Raw genomic sequence first — 23,898 nt, 5'->3', positions numbered from 1 at the left:
GATCACATTGCGTAAGTGGATAGGTGGGGGCTCTCAGAGTGAGTTTTGCGTTACAGAGTAAAGCAGCCATTGTTTCTCCCGGTGTTATTGAAAAACCTACACACCCGGTTGATATATTATCGAATAGATATTTTTAAAACAACCTGAGGATTGATTATAAAAAACATTTTACATGTTTCTGTGGACATTATGGATATTATTTGGAATATACATCTGCGTTGTCGTGACCGCTCTTTCCTGTGGATTTCTGAACATAACGCGACAAACAAACAGATGTATTTTGGGTATAAAAATAATCTTTATGGAACAAAAGGAACATTTGTTGTGTAACTGGGAGTCTCGTGAGTGAAAACATCCGAAGATCATCAAAGGTAAACGATTAATTTGATTGCTTTCCTGATTTTCGTGACCTAGCTACTTAGTGTACATAATGTTTTTCTTTGCTATCGATAAACTTACACAAATGCTTGGATTGCTTTCGCTGTAATGCATAATTTCAAAATCTGAGACGACTGGTGGATTAACAAAAGGCTAAGCTGTGTTTTGCAATATTGCACTTGTGATTTCATGAATATGAATATTTTTTTGTAATATAATTTGACTGTGGCGCTATGCTATTCAGCGGTTGCTGATGAAAATAATCCCGCTAACGGGATGGGTAGCGTCAAGAAGTTGAAGTTACCAGCCTCAGAAATTGCAGCACAAATAAATGCTTCACAGAGTTCAAGTAACAGACACAACTCAACATCAACTGTTCAGAGGAGACTGCGTGAATTAGGCCTTCGTGGTCAAATTGCTGCAAAGAAATCCCTACTAAAGGACACCAATAAGAAGAAGAGACTTGCTTGGGCCAAGAAACACGAGCAATGGACATTAGACCGGTGGAAATTTGTCCTTTGGTTTGGAGTCCAAATGGGAGATTATTGGTTCCAACCGCCATGTCTTTGTGAGACGCTGTGTGGGTGCACGGATGATCTCCGCATGTGTATTTCCCACCGTAAGGCATGGAGGAGGAGGTGTTATGGTGTGGGGGTGCTTTGCTGGTGACACTGTGATTTATTTAGAATTCAAGGCACACTTAACCAGCATGGCCACCACAGCATTTTGCAGCATTACGCCTGCTCATCTGGTTTGAGCTTAGTGGGACTATCATTTGTTTTTCAACAGGACAATGACCCAACACACCTTCAGGCTGTGTAAGGGCTATTTTACCAAGAAGGAGAGTGATGGAGTGCTGCATCAGATGACCTGGCTTCCACAATCCACTGACCTCAACCAAATTGAGATGGTTTGGGATGAGTCGGACCACAGAGCGAAGGAAAAGCAGCCAACAAGTGCTCAGCATATGTGACCCGATTCGGGAAACTAGGCGTATGTCACAAGTCACGAGTTCACAGGAGAGCCCTTTGAATGTAAAACTTTTTTTTTAACTAGCCATGATTGGCTGAAATAATTAGTGTGTTGGACATGCTGAGAGAGGAGTTCGGATTGGTCTGCCATATAGAAGGCTTCTGTCTATTTGAGCTCATCAGTCTGTGTTAGTAATCCTGTCGAACAAAGCTTTTTTATGTGTTGGGTAGTGGAGCTGCATAAGTGTTGCTCTCCACTTTCCGGAGGATCAAGTTTTAAAATCAGTGGAATTGGAGTATGATTGCTAAAGAGATGGAGAAAACACCTGTCACCGGATTACATCTTCAAACTAAGGGCAACCATGGTACGCATTCCTGACAGGTCGACGTGTCCATCATGCATGATGATGTATACAGGTAAGATAGCTAGCAACATTTTCAGATATTACATGTTTCTATTTTGACAGAAAGTGGTTTCATTTCAAGCTAAAGTGTACTATTAGCTATCTAGCTAACATTCGTTGGCTGGCTCCCTAGCTGATGTTATAATTTGTTTCCCAGAGCCGCTTGCTTTTCTAGTTAGAGCCTAATGTTAGCTAGCTTTTGAACCTGGTTGGTTAGCTCCCAGCACTGTGGCATTGTTGGCACTATTCATTGTTGTAACTAGATAACGTTAGCTGGCTGGCTCGTTAGCTAACGATACGTGATGTGTGTACAACTCCCATTGAATATGGCCTGGTGTCAGTAAACGTCTGCAAAAAAGAGTAATGCAATTGTTGCCAGCAGAGATAGATTAGGCTGTTTTCATGTTATTCAGAGGTAAACAAATCATCGTCAAGTGTGGGCTCCGATGCTGAAGGAGTGTAGACAAAAAAGAGCTCTTCACTAGATACCAAAACATTAAAAGGCAATTTTCTCAAAAGTGAGTTGATCAACTTTCAAAGCAGAATTACTTTCCCATTGTTGATATACAATTTTGTAGCTCTGAGTCTCTACTTTTGTCCAATGTAAAAAACACCATTTAAAATGTTGCTACGTAAGACCGAATCCAGGCGTTGAGTCACATATGTGCAAACTCCTTCAAGACTGTTGGAAAAGCATTCCAGGTGAAGCTGGTTGAGAGAATGCTAAGAGTGTGCAAATCTGTCATCAAGGCGAAGTGTGGCTATTTGAAGAATCTCAAATATAAAATGTATTTTGATTTGTTTAACACTTTTTTGGTTACTACATGATTCCACATGTGCTATTTTGATGTCTTCACTATTATTCTACAATGTAGAAAATAGTAAAAATAAAGAAAAACCCTTGAATGAGTAGGTGTTTAAAGCATTTGACCGGCAGTGTATATTTTTGGGGGGATATAAAAGACTGTAAACACACCAGAAAATTATCTCCAAGTGATTTTAATTTTGGAAATCTGTTCCAAAGTATTCCCACACTTAATAAAGAGATACTGTGTATGTGATTGTATACAAATGTAAGCAAGGTTTGAAATGATTATGTTTTAGTCAAATATTATATCTGTTTGTACTTCTTGCAGCCAATTTGCAGTCGACAAATGATTCGTAATTATGTTTCCAACCCCCTGACCATCCGCTCAAGAAAATATCGGCCCTCCGATGAATCTAGTTGATGATCCCTGCTCTATCCTATGGTATATAATCCCCGGAGCTAGCGCTGGAATGTTGTGTTTTGAACACATCATACTGTATATCCATTGTAAGACAAGTTCAAACATGGGCTATGTCTATGTGAGTGCATCTTGCCCATACTACCCGAGGGGCTACTTGAAACCCTACCCTTTTAAAAGTGGAAGAGATTAAATCACACACGCACATACACTACCATTCAAAAGTTTGGGGTCACTTAGAAATGTCCTGGTTTTTGAAAGAAAAGCACATTTATTTTGTACAATAAAATAACATCAAATTGATCAGAAATACAGTGTAGACATTGTTAATGTTGTAAATGACTATAGTAGCTGGAAATGGCTGGTTTTTAATGGAATATATACATAGGCAAATTATCAGCAACCATCACTCCTGTGATCCAATGTTGTGTTAGCTTATCCAAGTTGATCATTATAAGGGGCTAATTGATCATTAGAAAACCCTTTCGCAATTAGGACATTTCTAAGTGACCCCAAACTTTTGAATGGTAGTGTACATAAACACAGAAACACACACACACACACACACACACACACACACACACACACACACACACACACACACACACACACACACACACACACACACACACACACACACACACACACACACACACACACACACACACAAAAACACTGACTCAACTCCAGCCACTTTAATAATGGGAATTGATTGGAAATGATGTAAATATATCACTAGCCACTTTAAACAATGCTACCTTATATAATGTTACTTACCCTACATTATTCATCTCATATGCATACGTATATACTGTACTCTATATCATCGACTGCATCCTTATGTAATACATGTATCACTAGCCACTTTAACTATGCCACTTTGTTTACATACTCATCTCATATGTTATACTGTACTCGATTTCATCTACTGTATCTTGCCTATGCTGCTCTGTACCATCACTCATTCATATATCCTTATGTACATATTCTTTATCCCCTTACACTGTGTATAAGACAGTCGTTTTTTTGGAATTGTTAGTTAGATTACTTGTTCGTTATTACTGCATTGTCGGAACTAGAAGCACAAGCATTTCGCTACACTCGCATTAACATCTGCTAACCATGTGTATGTGACAAATAAAATTTGATTTGATTTGAAACATACACACACACACACACACACACACACAGACACACAAACATACACACGAGTCACATCACAATAGAAAAGCCTGTCTGCAGACCTGTAGACAGTGAGTCTTTATCTGTGACCAGGCGCCTGAACTGGCAGAACACAGTCAAACAGCGAGGGGAGGAGGGGGCTTCGTGATAGGATGTGTTTTTAGTGTGTAAACATCTGGCGCCCGTGTGCCAGCAGGGGGATGGGCAGGCAGCCAGGCAGCCAAGGGAGTGGTGCCCAACAGCTGGATCTAGTTGTGCCCCCTGGTCAATGCCAAACACAGGGCCCACTGCTGGGCAACAACACCAAGAGGTTTATCCCCCCCCCTGGCCCCGTCCGACTTGCTGTTCTACCTCAAAAATCACTGCTTTGACACCCTCTACCCTTAACAATCACTACTTAAACACTACCTCAACACACACTACCTCAACACTCCTTATTAATACATGACTTACAGCTTGGCCACCTGCCCTGCCCCTGATCAAGCAACAGGGCACAACTCAGACAGGCTTTGTTTAGTGGAATTGCAGGGCTTGCATGTCTTAAAAGAGAAGTGCGTTGAGTCGCATTACGTTTCATGTAAGCAGACAGCCATAAATCAGATGCATCCCGGTGAATAGATTAGGAATGTTTTCTATGATTGCACACCAGTTATAATAACAAATCATGGCTTGCATTGTAAAGCAAAATAGAGTGTATAGTGGTCTTAACATGTCTTAACAAGGAAACGGATACTTTGATCACGAGGCTCAAAACACATGCTATGGAACAAGTCTGTAATAGCCACACAAAAAAAACGTTCCATTGTATTACGCAAATGTGAAAAATCCTTTGAAATGAACTTGTTTTTGTGAGAAAGACAAGAAAGCAAAGAGACGTGCTAGCTAAATACCTACTGTAGCAGCACTCTGGCACTGTGTTTGACCTCAGAGTATCTGTCTCTTTGATAGCTTCCTTCTGATGACTCATGTTTGGCATGGTCTTCTCTGAACGAGAGGAGGCAAAAGGGTGGAATCTGCTATCACTTGTGTTTACCTAACAACTCTTAGCTCCGATGCACTAAGCAGCATAGGTTTGCTAGGGTCTCTACCATATCCTTGACCGCTCATGTCAAACCCTGGGCTGTAACTTCAACCCGTGAGGCAGGAGAGAGGTCTATGGAGGGTCTATAGAGATTTCAGACTGCAGAACCTCTCCTTCGTTGACCTCTCCTCCAGACATTCGTGCTACAGCTCCTCTTACACCACCTCCCTTCTCACCTCCCCCATCCTCCCTCACCTCCTCCCTCACCTCCTCCTTCACTACATCCGCCGCTCTACTCTAGATTACCCAGATCCCCCCTCTGTTTATCCCTCTGGAGCGGCTCACTCAACACACCCCTGCCCCCCCCCCCTGCTTCTTCTCCTCTTTCCTCCCCCCCTTCATCGGTCTCCTCTCCTCTCGCCCTCCCTTCTGGTGTCAGCCCACAGTCCTCCTTCGCCTCAGCAGTCAGCAGTCGATTAGGGGAGCTGGTTTATTTGAATCCCTGTCTGAAGTTTACTTTAGCAGGGCCTCTATCTAAATAAGCTCTGCCACCTCTTTTACCCCATGCCACACTACCTCCATTAGGCAGGCTAACAGCCTTGTGTGCCACTTGAGGGAATGTATGCAGTGCCGAGAACAAGGGAAAAGATAGATAGAGAGAGAGGGAGGGAGGGAGGGAGGGAGGGAAAGAGAGAGAGAGAGGGAGGGAGGGAGGGAGGGAGGGAGGGAGGGAGGGAGGGAGGAGGGAGGGAGGGAGGGAGGGAGGGAGGGAGGAAAGAGAGAGAGAGAGAGGGAGGGAGGGAGGGAGGGAGGGAGGGAGGGAGGGAGGGAGGGAGGGAGGGGAGGGGAGGGAGGGAGCCCAGGAGAGAGAGAGAGAGAGAGAGAGAGAGAGAGAAGAGAGAGGGGGGAGGGAGAGAGAGAGAGGTAGAGCCCCGGGAGAGAGAGAGAGAGAGAGAGAGAGGGAGGGAGAGAGAGATAGAGCCTGGGAGAGAGAGAGAGAGAGAAGAGAGAGAGAGAGAGAGAGAGAGAGAGAGAGAGAGGAGAGAGAGAGAGAGAGAGAGAGAGAGAGAGAGAGAGGGAGGAGAGAGAGAGAGATAGAGCCCGGGAGAGAGAGAGAGAGAGAGAGAAGGAGAGAGAGAGAGAGAGAGAGGAGAGAGAGAGAGAGAGGAGAGGATAGAGCCCGGGAGAGAGGAGAGAGAGGGAGGGAGAGAGAGATAAGAGCGCGGGAGAGAGAGGAGAGAGAGAGAGAGAGAGGAGAGGAGAGAGAGGAGAGAGAGAGAGAGAGAGGAGAGGGGAGAGAGAGAGATAGAGCCGGGAGAGAGAGAGAGAGAGAGAGAGAGAGAGAGAGAGAGAGAGAGAGAGAGAGAGAGGGAGAGAGAAGAGAGGGAGGGAGGGAGGGAGGGAGGGAGGAGGGAGGGAGGGAGGGAGGGAGGGAGGAGGGAGGGAGGGAGGGAGGGAGGGAGGGAGGGAGGGAGGAGGGAGGGAGATAGAGCCCGGGAGAGAGAGAGAGAGAGAGAGAGAGAGAGAGAGAGAGAGAGAAGAGAGAGAGAGAGAGCGCTCCATCCCACAATCCATCACCACTGTCTCCTGTGGGGACTACTTTGTTGACTCTGGGAGTAAATTGCCCTTGCTCTTCTGGATATTCACGGCATGTATTCCGGGGCCTCTTTAGAATACAGACACAGCTGGGAGAGTTAATGCGCGTGTCACAGCTTTGAGCGTCCCCACCGCTGCTGCCACAACACCACTGTATGGACTAGCATTCCATAGGAGAGAGTGTAATGTGTATGCATTTGCCCCAACTGCACAGAGGTCCTATAACCGCCCATGGCAATGTGAGTATGATTAAGTAAACCATTATAGGGTAAAGCAGAAGTCTGCATCCAAAATGGTACCTTATTCCCTATTTAGTGCACTAGTTTTTTCCCGGGGCACATAGGGTGGTCAAAAGTAGTGCACCATATAGGGACAAGTGTGCAATTTGAGACGCATCCTGTACTATACCAACCAAATACAGTACGTCCCTAACAGGCTGAAATCCTCAGAAATAATGGGCACAGTCTGGCAACTTTTGCTTTGGGGGAAAGCAAATTATCAAAATGTATCAATTTGAGTACATTTCCAAAACCGCAACTCAACAGCAATTCATCACTAACCAGTACCAAATAAGTCTCACATTCTTTTGAAGTATTTTAATGACCCTGAATAACTTTGCATAAGAGCAGAGTATTAATGTTTCGTTTCATATTTCTTTTAGGGACGGAACTCATTAAGACGTGATTACAAATGGGTGTGTAATGAAAGGACAATTAGTTGGCGACTTTGACCAGACTCATTAGTTGTAATTCTAACACCAACACACTGTTACCGAGGACCAAAAGCCTACTGCTTCCCCTTCGTTAAGAAGAGGATGATAATTACTTTGTCTTTTATTGGACACATAAAAGGGTTTTTAAAGAGGAGGGGGATTGAGAGAATAAAGCCTAAAGCAGATCATTCTAGTGGTTTCTTATTAGCTCATGTATTCCCTCAATGTAAGGTCTAGTAAGGTCTAGAGTATGGCTATAGTTTGTGTGTTGCCGGCGCTTGAAAATAATCTGAAGAGTCAACCATACTCTCGCCGACCATACTGTCCCCCGTGTTACCTCTTCAGAAGGTTGACGACTAGTCATAAGGGGAGATTCCTCCTGTCCCGTACTGACTGCTCCCGGCTCTCCTCCAGCGCTGTGCCTGCGTCCCGAATGGCGCCCCTGAGTCGCGCCCCCCCCAAAACGGCTCCCTATTCCCGACACAGTGCACTACTTTTGACCAGGGCACTAAATAGGGAAAAGGGAGCCCATTGGGACGTGCGCACACTGTGTCATCCGCAGCCTGACACTGAGGAAGAACAGTCATCCAGAACCCACCGAGTCTCCTCCGCTCCTCCATGCTCTGGTGCAAAAGCACAAAGACGCACTGACAGATTGTCATAACCGACTGAAGCGGAGTGAGAAAAGGGGCTGCTGCCGGGCCTGCTCTGCTCCACAGGTTTGTGAATGGGTAATGTGGAACATATGACAGCGGCGCTGGGGCCTGCAGCACTGCCAGGTTTCATTACGCCACTTCTCTCCTCGCTCATGATCTCAACACTCAGGCACGCTGCCTTCACCGCTGCCCGAAGCCAGATGATGACTGACGAGCGAGTGGGAGAGCGCTGGCTGAGTTGAGCGCGTGAGAGATGCTCGTTGAGGGCGCGTGCGCGTAGGACCGACTACGAGTCACGGCATGTGGACGTGAATGAGTGAGCGCTTGTACGCCTACGCGACGTTCGGGTTCACAAAACCTGCGGCCCCTACGATCCCCTAACCTTCTCTCAACTCCACAAACTGTGCGACGCCGACCCTTCCCTCGCAAAACACCTCCACGTGATCGAGGATCACACCAGCACACCTGTGTCTCTGTTCGGCTACAACTGTTCACATGAAGGGAACCCCATGCGGACTGTGTCAACATGGCGAGGAGTGTGTGTGATGTCGGAGGTTGTTATTTGGGATGGAGGGCTGCGGAACGTCCCCATCGCCTCCAGATCAATCCCTCGCCCCCCTGCACCACTGCTCTAGTTGTTTGCTTGTGTTTGCTTCCACTGAGACCTCAAGCTGTTTTCAACATGTAAATAACACATTCCCGGGGACTGTTCGGCTCAGCTCAGTGGGAGTTCCTGTTGACTTTTGGAGCGTTTTGCTGAATTACTGTCCCAGATTGTTGCACGTCTAATGGGCTAATTACCGCTGTATAAATTAGCCTAATGCTCTCGCTGTGCTGAGGCTCTCTGCAGTACTGTACTAGGTGTGTGAGCGGCCTAGACTCAGCAAAACAGCTAGTGTGCGTGTGGGTGTGTTTTCGTGGGTGTGCGTGTGTGTTTGACTGGGGAGAAAACAGATCCTTTACTCAGCAAAGACTAACTGTGAGAGAGAAGACAAGGCAAGAGGGTAGAGGTTAAATAAAAGAAGTGTGTTTAAAGTGTTGGCTTGCCAATCTCTCTGCCATTCATCATCGAGAGAAGGGTTGGCAGATTGCACTTTCTCCTTTCCCAGTAAATCAATACACTTCTCTTCTTCCGCTCTCGTTACCTCCTTTTTCTCTCGCTGTCTCAAAGAAGCAAAGAACGTTCTAGTTTACACTGCATAAGTCACTCTGTGCAGGGTGTTTTGGTGTTGTGCCTATGTATTGCTGACAGTTCCTTACATACTGGGGCATATACTGTAGATGTTTTTTAAACCAATCAGGAAGCAGGATAGAGATGAGGGTTGAGATTAGGCAGTGAATATGTTTGGTCAAAGCAATTTACCCTCCCTTATTCCCCTTACCCCCATACTCCTTTACCCCCTACCCCCATACTCCTCTTACCCCCTACCCCCGTACTCCTCTTACCCCATACCGCCTACCCCCGTACTCCTCTTACCCCCTACCCCCGTACTCCTCTTACCCCACCCCAAATAGCATAATGGAAGTCCTGCATCGGCAAGACATTTACCAAGTGGAGTCAATCTTAACAAATTGCGCTCCCAGTGAGAGCCCTCGCTTTGTCTCAGAATGGAGCTACACACGTACCACTCTCCGCGAACTGTACCCCTACACCAGCTCCCCTGACATACCTTCCTTCCCTCCCTCCTTTTCTCCCTCCATGCCAGCACAGAGCAGCAGAGTAGAAGTTGAGGCTATTTTGTGGGGTCCTCTGCAGAGAGCCAATCTATCTACTGCATTTGGTGAATTCCTACAGATTGGCCTAAACTGCAGGGGGGGGGGGGGGGAGGACAAAGCGCATTGCGTCGGTTCGCCCTCCTCTTTCTCCTCCTCCCCCTTTTCCTCCCTTTCCTTCCCCACCCTCCTCCTTCTCCCCCTTCCCAGCCGGGTAGAGATTTACACTGCACTAAACTCCTGTCTCTCTCTCTCTCTCTCTCTCTCTGCCTCTCTCTCTCTCACTTCCATCTCCATCTCTCCCATCTCTCTCCCGCTCTCTCTCTCTCTCTGCTTAGTGCCTGGTCCCCCGAGCAGCCAGTCCAAACAATGATACATCTGGCGGTGGAAAGGAAATGACTGAAACCTCAGGTTAACTCAACAGGCCCATGCTATACGCATATTTCTGTTTTACTCCCATGTGATTTATGGTGGTTCGAGATTATCCTATTTTCAGATCTGTGTTGTTTTTAAGGTCCATGTTTAAGTATTTAACCCCAGTGAATAAATAAAGAGGAACATTGTGTGCCAGACCATTCACTAAACCTTTATTTTAAGCATGGCTAATGCATGGTGTATACAGTATATAGCACCATACAGTATATGATTAAATAAAGTCACCCCACAGCCTACCTCTGCAAATGAATCAACAAAACTCTTTGAGTGTCCTTAATGTCATGAATTTGACTTGTGATTTCAACTTGAATGTGTTATTGTGTGTGTATGGTAATATCCATGTGGATATCAGCAAACACTTGAAATAAGATAAGACAAGATGTCATTTTTTGTCTATTAGTGTAGAGAGATTAACCAATATTTTGTAAATAACTTATTGACCAACATTGGTTCAATTATTTGAATTCCATTTCGGTTGGGTTTTTTCTGTGAGCTCAATGCGCACATTGTGCAGTTTCTCTGTAGATAAATCAGATCAAGCCCATACGGTGCGATGTAGTAATGAGTTGTAGTTTCCAACAGGCCAATATTCCACATAGCTTAGCGCAGAAAACATGGTAATTAACTACAATGACCATAATCAATACCCCAGGCCTAGGTGTGAGGATACATATTTTATTCTACAATATGAGGAGGACTAAAAATGCTTTTCAGTCTCACTGACTCACCCAATGATCAGCAGCTTGCTCGCTGGTGATGGCATACGAGAGAGCGAGAGAGAGAGAGAGACAGAGAGAGAGAGAGAGAGAGAGAGAGCAAGAGAGAGAGAGAGAGAGAGAGAGGCTATGTGCTTCTCTCTCTCTCTCTCTCTCGTTTTACTTTGTAAAACAATATTTGGAATTTGATCAAATATTTTGGTAGCCTACCGCTGAAAGATTATTAGAGTCTTCTCTTTTCAGCAGGAGACATTTGCTTTCCAACCTGTGTTTTCCCGCGATTGTAAACTATTTGAAATATGGCGAAAGGCCCGTTTTGTCTGCATGCTGTTTGTTCACTGACATATTTGCTGTGCGTTCCCGACTGCAGGCCATGCCTTGTTATTGGGTTACACACTACAGCTAGGCTATTTTTAAAATAAGCTATTTCTCCTCTGTGGCAAAATGTTAGGCTTTCTCATGGTGTCGTAGGCTATTCTGAATGATTTCATTTCTTTCTGAACAGACAGCAGTAACTCCCGAGTGGCGCAGCGGACCATGGCACAGTGCTAGAGGCGTCACTACAGACCCTGGTTAGATTCCAAGCGGTATCACAACCAGCCGTGATTGGGAGTCCCATAGGGCGGCGCACAATTGGCCCAGCGTCGCCCGGGTTTGGGTTTGGTCGGGATAGGCCGTCATTGTAAATAAGAACTTGTTAACTGACTTGCCTAGTTAAATAAAGGTTAAATATATATTTTTTAAATGAAAACTCGAACTTTGGCAAATTTATTTACATTTATCAGACGTGCTGCAGCTCCTTCAGAAGCGTTTGCGTGGCTCTATAAGGAAATATATGAGGAAGTGCAATGCTGGAGAGATGAGAGTCTGCAGGATGGTTGTGTTTTCATTGTGTTTATTCAAATTTTTACATTGCAAAAAGTGACATTTATATTTAATGCCACAAGAGGTAACGAATCCGGCCAAATAGGTTCCGGAAGGAAACAGTCCAAAACTGAGCCGGATCCTGTTCTGGCTCCTGCCTATAGCCCCCCATATCTCCACAGTGCAGCTCCACCGTGGGCCCCACGGCAGGTCATATTGGGGCTGACCCAGCATGACAGCGTGTATAAGAGTAACCCTGCCTGACTCTGTGAGAGTCAGTGACTGTGAGGCTAATAACACACAGACCTGGTACGGCAGGGGAAAGAGGCACCTCAATTCTAACCCACGCAGAGTGAGGCTAGCTAGTGAGCAGGGTTGGGATTCAACAAGGCATTGGTCAGCGTGACTGGTCACTGTGGCCCGGGGGCATTCAAGTTGATATCCACATGTGTTATGAAAGAACAGACAGCGTAGGAAATAGCATAAGTGGCAAATAAAATAAACGAGTAACTAAACTAAACTTTTATCTATTCCTCTCACTAGTTATGTAAATGCGTTGATTTGTTGTTCGCTTGGACAGAATTCTTCATTTATTACACGTGATATTTAGGATTCAGGACTCAAGAATGTAATACTTTAGGCCCATAAAAAAAGAAACCAAAGTTGATAGGAATTTGATTTAGTGCACCTCGTTAATGTAGTGCACCTGCATGTTGCAGACACAGTCTACATATTTTCAATTATGAGTGTCTACTCTCTTAGAAAAAAGGGCTCCAAGAGGGTTCTTCGGTTGTCCCCATAGGAAAATCCTTTATTTCATCTTTTTATTTATGTCTCCTATGGGGACAGCACCTTTTTTGGTCACACCACGCGGTGTACAGCAGAGAGAAACGAAATGTCCCAAATGGCACCATATTCCCTATTTAGTTTACTACTTTTGACCAGGGCTCTGGTCATAAGTAGGGCCCTATTTAGTAGATAGAGTACCATTTTGGTCGCAGCCCCAGTGTCACAGCAATCAGACAAATGACTGTCGGGTCTCAGGAGCAGACAGGGGTCGTCACCTCCGGCCAATTACAGCCCTCGCTCTCCCTCGCCGCACAGCAACACTCCCTTTGTAACTCTCTGACTCTCTTCATTTCTCCCTCTCACACGCACTCTTCGGTCTTTCTCTGTCTCTCTCCCCATAGGCCGACATCTCTGTCTCTCTTACCCTTCGCTCATATTTTCCTCTTCCTCTCTTCGCCCTCTTCCTCTCTTCCTCTCTCTCCCCCTTCTCTCTTTGTCTCTTACTCAAAGCAGGGCCTGATCTCTCCCGTCTCCCTCCTCCCAAAAACAAGGATAACTTGTAATCCATTTACTCCACCCCTGTCAACAAATTCCCCCCAAAATAATCCTAAAAGACTTACAACCAGAGCTAGGTACTATCAAGGGAACGGAGGGCGAGAGAGAGGAGAGAGAGCACACATGGGGCAGGGAAGGAGTGATAGCACTGAGAGAAAAGAAAAGGAGAGCAGAACATACAGTACTGTACACAGGGGAGCGAGGACGGGGTAGAAGAGAGGAGAGAGGAGTAGAACTTGGTGTCACAGTGATTTTTATTTTTTTGTCTTTTGTCACGCAGGTGGCGCCTCTGGGGGTCCCTATGGCCTCGGTGGCTGTGGCTGACAGACAAACGGGGCACCGTGTAAAACCTTAAAGAGGATTAACCCTGCCGGAGTGATTTAATGAGACCTGAACGTGGCGGGCACCGGAGAGCCCCGCTGATTGAACCGGGCCAGAGAGGCAGAGAGTCTGGCTCCCAGCGGCCCAACAGGCCCCAGCCGCACCGCTCAGCCTGCTCACACTGAGTCACATCAAAGCCGCCCCGGCTGGGGGAGTCGAGCTGAGGAGAGGGGTGGGGAGAGAGACGAGGAAAGAGAGGGGGAGGGCTGGACGGAGGAATCCCTTATCTCCTCCTGAGAGGATGCTGCTCTGCAGAGCGAGATTGTCTGGAGCTGCCACCTGTCCCAGCCATCTTTGAAGGCAACACTAAGCCTATGATGGGCCTGACCTCCTCGAGCTCCCATTCTTTTATGTCTCTCTTCATTTTCTGCTTTGTTACACCCCCCCCCCCCCCCACACTCCTCTCTCCTTCTCCAGTCTCACTCTCTTCTCACTGGCACTTCTTCTCACCCCCGTTTTTGCACTTCCATCTCTCTTACTGACTCTCTCTCTCTCTTTCTTCCTCTCTCCTGTCCTCCTCCTCTCTCTCGTCTCGCTCTTCTGTAAGTCTCTCCCCTGTGGTACAGACAAGAGGATGTACTGTCGTCTACTTATTTGCTCCAGCCTCAACAGAGGTAACAGAGCTGAGAGGAAACATGTTAATTACCCAGCATGCCTCAGCCCTCTCCTCCTGTAGAACAATAGGTACAGTCCGTCCTCGGGAGAGATGGAGAGATGAAAGCGAGGGAGGGAGGGAAGCGTCGGGGGGTGGGGGGGGGTTGGTTGAAGGGATAAAGGTGCTAATCTTGTAGCTAACGCTATGAGAAAAGGGACACGAATCGCTGCTCTACAAGACCGGCGGTGAGATTTGCATAGAGTGAACAAACATATAGGCGGTCGCGAATTGAGTGTGACTCTCCCACTCCACACCGAGTGATTATCCCACTGCTGCCACTTCAGGAGGGAGAGAAAAGGAAGGCACAAGACGTCAGCAGGAGGAGGAAGAGAAAGACCCATGAGCCTCTATGTTGTCCATACATGCGCTCACGTCTTTATGGTCTCTGTGGTTGAAGAGGCGTTATTGTTGTTTCTGGTGGTGTTAGTGCTGGTGTTGGTGGCGGCGTATCCTTGCGGACAGTCCGAATAACAAGTCTTCGTTTTTAAGCCTTCGCTACTTCAAAGCACGCCTATTGTTTTGGACATGTGATGCCGCTGTGTGTCTACCGACCGATTAGCCATTCCTCAATCGACGCCGGGGTCCAAAACACAGACAGATGTTGCAAGAATGATATCAGGAAATGCTGAATATTCATTTCTTAAATATTTTTTATTTATTTTCCAGCCACTCCAAATTAATCTTGGCATTGTTAAAAATGCAATTTTACGCACGTTCTTGGGCTCTGAGATACTAAGAGAAACCACAAGAAAGTCTGACCTTCACTCAGAGCGAACGTGGCTCCTTAACTACTTCAAACTTTGCCTAACCCCTTCATTCATCAAACGGCCTACAAGCGGCACATGCATGCGAGAATATGGCCGATCTTACACCGTGAGATTTCTCTAATAAGCTGTATAAAAGAGGATCACGGACGATTATCCCCGGTGTGTTGGACTGCGGGGCTAATTCAAGAGCTGCCCGGCCATGGTTCTCTTTCTTGATGAAAGGTGGTGGATTGAAGAGACTCCTTTCCATCGCCTGCAGGGCGCCCCCGGGCTCCCCCCGGTTCCTCTCACCCCTCCACCCTTCTTGCCCCCCTGTGCCCCACTAGGGGGTTTCACCAGGACCGCCCGCCGCTCCAGAAGCCAATATTGAAACAATCACAAAGACTTGCCCTCGATCACCCTTGAAACGGGCACGTGTCTCCCCACGCTTCCCTGCCGCCCCCCGTGCTCCTCTGTAGTCTAATGTCTGTGGGGAGGAGAGCTTGAACCTGTGTCGCCAACACTCCTGATGTGGAACCCAGAAAGTTGGCCTCTTTGAATGGGCTGTCAGAGAAAAAAATATTATAAATTACTTTTTCAATTTTTTTCCATTACTTTTTTTCTGTGCCAGGAAAGCTTTCCTATAGTTCCTGTATGTCCTATATGTGTGACTCTGAATCAGAGAGTGCAGTAATGCAGTCATTAACTGTACAGAGCCTGGTCCATTGTGGTGCAGATCACGTTGGGGTTTTGTGACAGCCAGCTCATTCACTTCAGTGGTCAGCTGCTGTGGTTGAATATTGAGGCAGACAGACTGACATGGGCTGAGTCTTCGTCTCGCCTCGCCGTGCTACGGACCTGTAGACCTGAAATATCCTCTGCAAAGCAGCCATGGAGGTTAACCTAACCCCTGTCTGGTGCTGGAGATCACCAGACCACCAGACCACCACCCACCCTCACTGCATAAACCCTGGGTCTGGTTGAGTGCTGGCTGGGCTCTCCTTCCCCTCTCCCAGTGCTCTGGGTCTTCACAATCCAAGGTAATGGTCACTTCTGCCAGGGCTTTGGCTACAAAGAGCAGGATTACAGGGATACAGCCTGTCGGGATCCAGACTACGCACTAGACCAGCCATAGAATTCTACTGTACTTCCACCTTGCTATTAGAAGCCCTGGTCTAAGAGGTTTCAGAGGTGAGACATGGACAAGGCTTTGGTGTGAGGATTACCAGCTGGAGGTGCTTGGCCATGGATCTTGATTCCAGACAGCAGACTATTACGCTGATATGTTCCCTCTTCTACTTCAGCTATAAGAGTCTGTCTCGGTCCACACAATGACCTCGTATACTGTGTCATCACAGACACACACGCAACCACCAAACAGCCTTGGTTGTCAAGGAACCAACCAACATGCTTAAGGATTGTTTCAACAGCTTAGTGCTTTTCCTTCCCTCCCCAGTCGCCTTCCTTTGACAAAACATCTTCTGATGTTTCAATACTGTTTGGATTGGTAAGAAACATAAGAAAGCCGCCCATTGAAGAGGATGCGCTTTCGCGATCCCGTAACGGGAACTGTTTTGACTGGCCCGAGGAGGAAGGGGCGAACGAGTGTTTAAGAAAAAGACAAAACACTTGAAGGAAGAAGAGGGATCCCGGAGGAGGGAGAGAGCGGAGACGACGGACGGATCTCCAGCAAGTGTTCCACTGTTGCTGAGGACCACTGACCCGCTAATCAGCCCACGGTGTAAACAGATGTCGCTAGCGCCGCAGCCCGCCGCGCTAACGTCCTCACAATACACACGTTCTCACAATACAGAAATCTTTTTTTTTTTTTTTTAAACAAGTCTCTCTCTCTTTCTTATTAATCCTCCTCCCCAATCCTTCCTCCTCCTTATCCGGGCGAAAGCCCCACGTATTAGTGTTGTGGTAAGCAGGATATGGACTCTTATCCTTATGTTTGCCCAAGAAAAGCGGCTAAGAAGCTAGGCATCACCGCGATTTAGCTAATGCACACAATAGGGCCTATTTTTCCTTAATGCCTCCTCCTTTATGTGGGCAAGTGGGTGTAAAGATGAGAGTAAACACAAACATCAGAGTCTTATAGGCCTCAGACAGGGGAGTGGGAGAGAGCACAGAAGGGGCTGCTTGAAAAGGAAAGATTTGCAAAGAGAAGCAGCGACCTCTAAAAAGAACACAAACTCCACACCCCCTCCTCCTCCGACCCCCAATATCCGCCCTCCACTTCTTCTCAACAGCCACCACAACTCGTATCACCGCCACAGTTATGACCATGACGACCCGGCAGTGCAGGTGCGCTTGAGGCTTGCAGGTGTTGGCGCGTTTAGCCACATTAAGCACTGACAGTACAACGGAGGGAAGAGTAATCACATTTACCTGGCTGTCGGCCGTGGCCAGGCCGTGCTGCGCCCCGCGCTCTGCAAGCACAGCACAAAGACCCATGCTCCCCTCTCCATCACCCTCACAGTCGCAACATACACCTGGGATACATTTAGGGAGGTGACAGTCAGTCAGAGACCTCAGGGGAGAGGGGGTGTTGGTGGAGTGGACCGTGGAAGTAGGTTTGGGAGGGGTTCAACCAAGCACAGGGTCAATGTACTTCATACCTCTGGGGCTAGTGGTGGTGGTGGGCTCCGTGTTCAAAGGGGCTAGGGCCCTCGCCCTTTCCTGACCCCCAGACTGAAGGCACCATGAGGGGTTGAGGTGGAGGCTCTGGAGCCTGGTCCTGGGTCTTGCCTGGGTCCAATCAGAGAGAATGGGACCGGGCTGACCGGCAGGCGCCTTCAGGGACACCTCGTGTTCCCCACACCTGGTACCAGAGGAAGCCATTTTACACAGCCCCCGGCTTGCTCTCTTCTCTGACCTCTGGTCATAATTCTTTCTGAACTGAGTCAGGGTCAGGGCACGTCCCAAGGACATCCATTTACTTTACACTTCACCCTCAGAGGAAAAAACGACTGTCTTCACATTTCAGCATGTACTCCAGTTGTACTTTTCTACTGAACTTCACTAGAACTTAGTCATCTCAATTCGGTCAAATAATTGTCTATGCTAAAACATTGGGATGGAATTGATACTTTTATCAATATCTGATTACAAGAAAGAGAGTGATAGCGAGAGAGAGAGAGTGATAGCGAGAGAGAGAGAGAGAGAGAGAGAGAGAGAGAGAGAGAGAGAGAGAGAGAGAAAAAGAGAAGAGAAAACAGAACACAGAACAGGGGGTGCCTATAGCACCAGTCATCTCTCTATCCACTCTGCCCTCTGCCTGGTCTGATTGCTGTCCTGCGGCCCAGGAGGCCCCCAAGTGGAAAGAATGGAGCCCTTTGAGGCTCTACGACCCCTTTGACTTTTCCTGCTGCTTCTGAACTCTCCATTTCAGACTCTGACTTTTACGCATGACCCTGAGGCGCTGCCACCCCTCACTGTGACCCCCAACCACCCCCACCCACCCATCCCCCCAAGCCCTCGCCCCTAGTTCCCCTTGGCTTCAGTGGGCTTAAACCCCCTACCCCAAGTGCTCACCCCCAGTGCTCACACACACACACACACACACACACACACACACACACACACACACACACACACACACACACACACACACACACACACACTCGCAATCAAAAGTGGCAGTCCTGCTGAGCTAAGACCGGGCTGTAATCGACAGTAATGTTCTGCTTGCGAGGATCCTGTCCACTACACCAATGAACAGACCCAGGGCCTGACTTTAAGTAACCTTTCAGATTAGCACTGTAGCTCTGTGGTGGATGGAAGCACCAGTGCACAAAGGAGACACAGGCTTATGAACTAACTACATAAATAGAGTTACAGTAAAGAAACGGAGCCAGAGCCAGGGACAGAGAGACCTTTTCATTACGTCCTGCGGATTAAAACCCCTCTGTCAGGCCCAATTCGCAGGCAATGTATCGAAAGTAAACAAACCGTCCGATCAAATCCTGGAGGCCACGTCCATTCAGGCTATGGTGGCGGCGAAATGATCCTCCTAAACAGCCCCCAGCTCTACACTCATCTGTCTCTCTTTCATTCTATTACTGCACCTTTCTCTTATTCCTTCTCCCGCTCTCTCTCTCTCTGTCTCTCTCTCTCTCTCTTTCATATTTTATTTCCTATGATTTTTCTATCATAACCTCAAACCTCATGTACCTCGCTCACTCCTCCCTTTATATATACTGTGTCTCTCTCTCTCTTCTCCCTTTCTCTCACCCACAGTCTCTCCGTCCTAGTCAGAGAGAAGGGGGAGGAGGAGGGGGAGGAGGAGGAGGGGAGGTAGTGAGTGTGGTTTGACTGCGCAATGCAGTGTAGTGTAGAGTTGGGGTTTTGATGTGTGTGTTGATGAGTGGAAGTGGAGTACTGGGCTCAGACAGGCCCCTAATGAGGGAATTAAGGAGCTGTGCTGAATGCTCCACATACTAACTTCCCAGAGAGGGAGAGAGAGAGGGAGAGAGAGAGAGAGAGAGAGAGAGAGAGAGAGAGAGAGAGAGAGAGAGAGAGCAGCTGATCTGTCAGGCCTAATCAAGCGACTAGCAGCCTTGCCTTCTACCTATTATTCTACAGAACATTGGTGCCACTGTTCAGAGGGTGTTGGGGGGTCTACAGGCATGTTGTCTTTGAGCCTGCCGCCTCACTCAAATGACAGTATATTACTCACAAATACACACAAACACAGTTCATTTTTTGACTTATAATTGATCTCACCCCCAGTTTTTTTCTTTTTTATGTAATTATCCATCAATCTATTCAGTAACTCACTGAGACAATTCAAGTTGTCTGATGACCAAAAAACCCTGAAGCAAGTACCCACTACTTTTGGCATCATAAACATTCTCTAACAATCAAATGGAACATCCTATCCAACCCCCTCCTCTGTAAACTGAGGTCCGTTGTCTGTACTCACCGTAGTGGGAGTCCAGATATCCGTTGCGAGGGTCCATGGCGAACAGCGTGCCGCGGTACGGGAGGCCGTGGTCGACCAGGTGGGGCAGCGAGTTGTGCAACTCTTTCTTTACCAACGGTGGGCGCTCTTCTGTGGAGGTGGAGGGCTCTTCGCCCAGCTTGCTGCCAGGGGGCCTGGGTGTGGGGGCCTGGGTGCTGATGGCATTGCGCCTCTCACGGTGGTGGTGGTGGTGGTGGTGGTGGTGGTACGGCGTGCCCGAGCTCTCATCCTCTGTAAGGGGACAGGGGGGAGAGAGAGGGTAAGGTCCTAACTTATTGAGGGTACATACACCATAATTGATCCCTGTACATTTAAAGCTACTGTACAGAGCCTAAAGTCTGCTGAAGTCTTCTCAACCTGTTCTGAATGCCTTTGGTGGTGGAGGGTTAGTAGTTTCACAGTCAGCAGAATTAGAACAGATGAATTACGGATGCTACCGTCGAGGGGAATTTCTTTACCTCTCAGAGTGAATACACACACACAAATGAGATAATTTAGCGTACTCCTATGAGGGGCAGGGGATTTGTTTTGTACACATGCAACCAACCAAGTATGCACAGTGGGTCTTCCCTGCAAATCCACGCTGGTTTGGTCTCCATATAAGCCAGCTGAACGTGTGAGTTCTCAAGCAGAAGACAGCTCAAGCCAATAGGACTCAAGCAGAAGACAGCTCAAGCCAATAGGACTCAAGCAGAAGACAGCTAAAGCCAATAGGACTCAAGCAGAAGACAGCTCAAGCCAATAGGACTCAAGCAGAAGACAGCTCAAGCCAATAGGACTCAAGCAGAAGACAAGCTAAAGCCAATAGGACTCAAGCAGAAGACAAGCTAAAGCCAATAGGACTCAAGCAGAAGACAAGCTAAAGCCAATAGGACTCAAGCAGAAGACAGCTCAAGCCAATAGGACTCAAGCAGAAGATAGCTCAAGCCAATAGGACTCAAGCAGAAGACAGCTCAAGCCAATAGGACTCAAGCAGAAGACAGCTCAAGCCAATAGGACTCAAGCAGAAGACAGCTCAAGCCAATAGGACTCAAGCAGAAGACAGCTCAAGCCAATAGGACTCAAGCAGAAGACAGCTCAAGCCAATAGGACTCATCTCTGGTGCTCTCACCAACTAAACGAACCCCCTGCATCACAGCCACATTCAGGGGGAGCGATTCCCAAGTCGGATCTTAAAGTCAGCCTCGTCTGTTCCTTTTATAAAAATAAATGGATTCCCATGGAGAAGGCAACCGGGTCTTTCCGCCTGCATTCCAAACTGCCCATTAAGCGGCCTCATGGTATCACCCCCCCCCTCTTTCTCCACAACCCCCTCTCTGCCAGAGTAATCTCTTTCTCTCTCTATTTCTCTCTCCAGGTGAAGGAGAGAAACTAAGCGGAGAGATGGAAAGACGGAAAGCAGAGTCCCCCTGAGAAGCTATCCCTGGTGTGCTAGGTTAGTGGGGATGAAAGTGAAGAGAGTTCAAGGGCTGAGCTGCTTTGGAAAGAATGTACCTTTGACCTGACCACTGACCCTGGCCTTCATGGGGTCACATGGTCCCTAACCTGGTGAGTGCTACTGTACAGACTAGTTCTGAGTAGTCCCTGAAGAGAGCATACTCTGGGCGCTCTTCATGTAACACTAACTCCTACTCACTTGAATAGTGTCCAAGAAATGATGAATGTTGAGCTTCATTGTAAATAAAAGGAGATTATTCCTATCATCTGTATCTGAGTATGATTATGATCAATTATTACATTTTAACATCCTTAGGTTAATGTTTTGTATGATCTTTAGTTTTACACTGGCTCATCTAAGGTTTTACACTGGCTCATCGAAAGTTTTACACTGGTTCATCTAAAGTTTTACACTGGCTCATCGAAAGGTTTACACTGGCTCATCTAAGGTTTTACACTGGCTCATCTAAAGTTTTACACTGGCTCATCGAAGGTTTTACACTGGCTCATCTAAAGTTTTACACTGGTTCATCTAAAGTTTTACACTGGCTCTAGCCGAATGCGCTACAGAACTATTGCAAAACCTGTTTGATTCAGTCACATACAATTCTGTCTTCCTAAATGCCTCAAATCCACCCTATTCCTCCATCCTGATCCAGAGAGTCCACTGAGTTTGGCCTTATCTTGACTGAGCAACAGATCCATTGGAGGCTGCTGGGAAATCTCCTCTGGTCCAGCCCTGGTTCCTGGTTGATTCGGTGCCCCCTGTTGCTCTCTCTTTTTTAACGTCTCACTGAGGGCCCTGACAGAGTGCCGCGATGCCAACGCCAAAGGTTCTGTAGCATTTACCAGCCTAGCACTGTAAGGCCCCCCTATGAACTGGAGGCGATGGAGAATTGCAGCCCTCCAAAAGCCAATTGAGTGCAGAGGAGAGGGCTAGATTAAAGAGCGCTACCCCGAGTCGGAGAGAGAGATGGGTCGAGAGGAGAGTGAAGGAGAGAGAGAACGAGAGACCCCCTCTCACTCTCCCACGTCCATTACCTGTGTAAGGGCCCAGCCATGCAGCCCGACTGGTGCCTCAGCGCTCGGGAGTAGCAAATTCCACGAGACTTAACACAGAACTGACAAACCAGCAAGAGAGCAGAGGCTCATGCTCTCCTCCGCAGGAAATTATAGTGTCAGTTATGATATAAGTATTTAATCCTATACTGCACAGCCCCTGATCTTATTAAGGGAATAATGGCACTTATGCTGTTAAAGCTGGATTAATAGGGTCTGCTCTTGCAAAGCGCAATATTAACATAAAGGGATTTCAGACTCGGGGTTCATCTTCTCGCATGGATTGGATTTGAGGAAGAAAGTGGGGACTGTAAACTGTGCTGGGAGCAACTAGAGCAAAGGACAGGGTTATGCTGCTGAGAGGAGTGTGGGCCTGTATGTACTGAATACTGATCCAGCGAACACAGAGTTGAGGCCCGGGAATAATATCTTATGGTAGACCAGGAGAAGTTTCTAATTCTTGGTCTAGTTTATTTATGTATTTGCTCCATAGACTTGACATACACAATGTGCTTGTAGTAATAACGTTTGAACATTTGGAAGTGAAGTCAAACTCCCACAAGCCCATGCAGCTAACACCGTCTATGAACTCTTTCTGGAGACAAAATATTTTGGTAATTATTCCCAAAGATATTATTACACTACGTTCCTGTGTCTCTCTTTGGCTTCTTCCCCTTTCCCCCATTTGGGTGGGTGTCTTTCTTTCTCTCCCTCCCTCCCTCCCCCTCCCTCTCTCTTTCCCTCTCAGTGAACTCCAGCCCTACTCACTTATGTCTCGGAGAGGTCAAGCAGCTAATATTTAAATCAAACTATTGTCACTCCAACATTCCTCTCCCCTCCACGTCACCATGGTGAACTGTCATTCTGCCATATACCACCTTAAATGGGTTCATTATTTCAGTGTATACCACCTTAAATGGGTTCATTATTTCAGTGTATACCACCTTAAATGGGTTCATTATTTCAGTGTATACCACCTTAAATGGGTTCATTATTTCAGTGTATACCACCTTAAATGGTTTCATTATTTCAGTGTATATCACCTTAAATGGGTTCATTATTTCAGTGTATACCACCTTAAATGGGTTCATTATTTCAGTGTATACTACCTTAAAAGGGTTCATTATTTCAGTGTATACCACCTTAAATGGGTTCGTTATATCAGTGTATACTACCTTAAATGGGTTAATTATTTCAGTGTATACCACCTTAAATGGGTTCATTATTTCAGTGTATACTACCTTAAATAGGTTAATTATTTCAGTGTATACCACCTGAAATGGCTTCATTATTTCAGTGTATTCTACCTTACATAGGATCATTATGTCAGTGTGTACTACCTTAAAAGGGTTCATTATTTCAGTGAATACCACCTTAAATGGGTTCATTATTTCAGTGTGTACTACCTTAAATGGGTTCATTATTTCACTGAATAC

At 46.9% G+C, this 23,898-nt stretch overlaps 1 protein-coding gene across 3 annotated transcripts in view; it reads right to left on the bottom strand.

Annotated features, from left to right (window-relative positions):
- The window catches only part of LOC109899441 (transcriptional activator GLI3-like), a 141,199-nt gene that overhangs the window by 67,526 nt on the left and 49,775 nt on the right, over positions 1-23,898 (bottom strand). For all 3 annotated transcript variants that reach the window (XM_031836079.1, XM_031836078.1, XM_031836080.1), the window contains exon 3: positions 19,928-20,197. In XM_031836079.1, coding sequence (XP_031691939.1) covers positions 19,928-20,197 — 270 coding nt within the window. The remainder of the gene's footprint in view (positions 1-19,927; positions 20,198-23,898) is intronic.

Source organism: Oncorhynchus kisutch, linkage group LG11 (genome assembly GCF_002021735.2).
Source record: "Oncorhynchus kisutch isolate 150728-3 linkage group LG11, Okis_V2, whole genome shotgun sequence".
NCBI classification, from domain to species: domain Eukaryota; kingdom Metazoa; phylum Chordata; class Actinopteri; order Salmoniformes; family Salmonidae; genus Oncorhynchus; species Oncorhynchus kisutch.
Note: the sequence above shows the minus strand (reverse complement) of the source record. Positions and strands in the feature narration are given on the sequence as shown.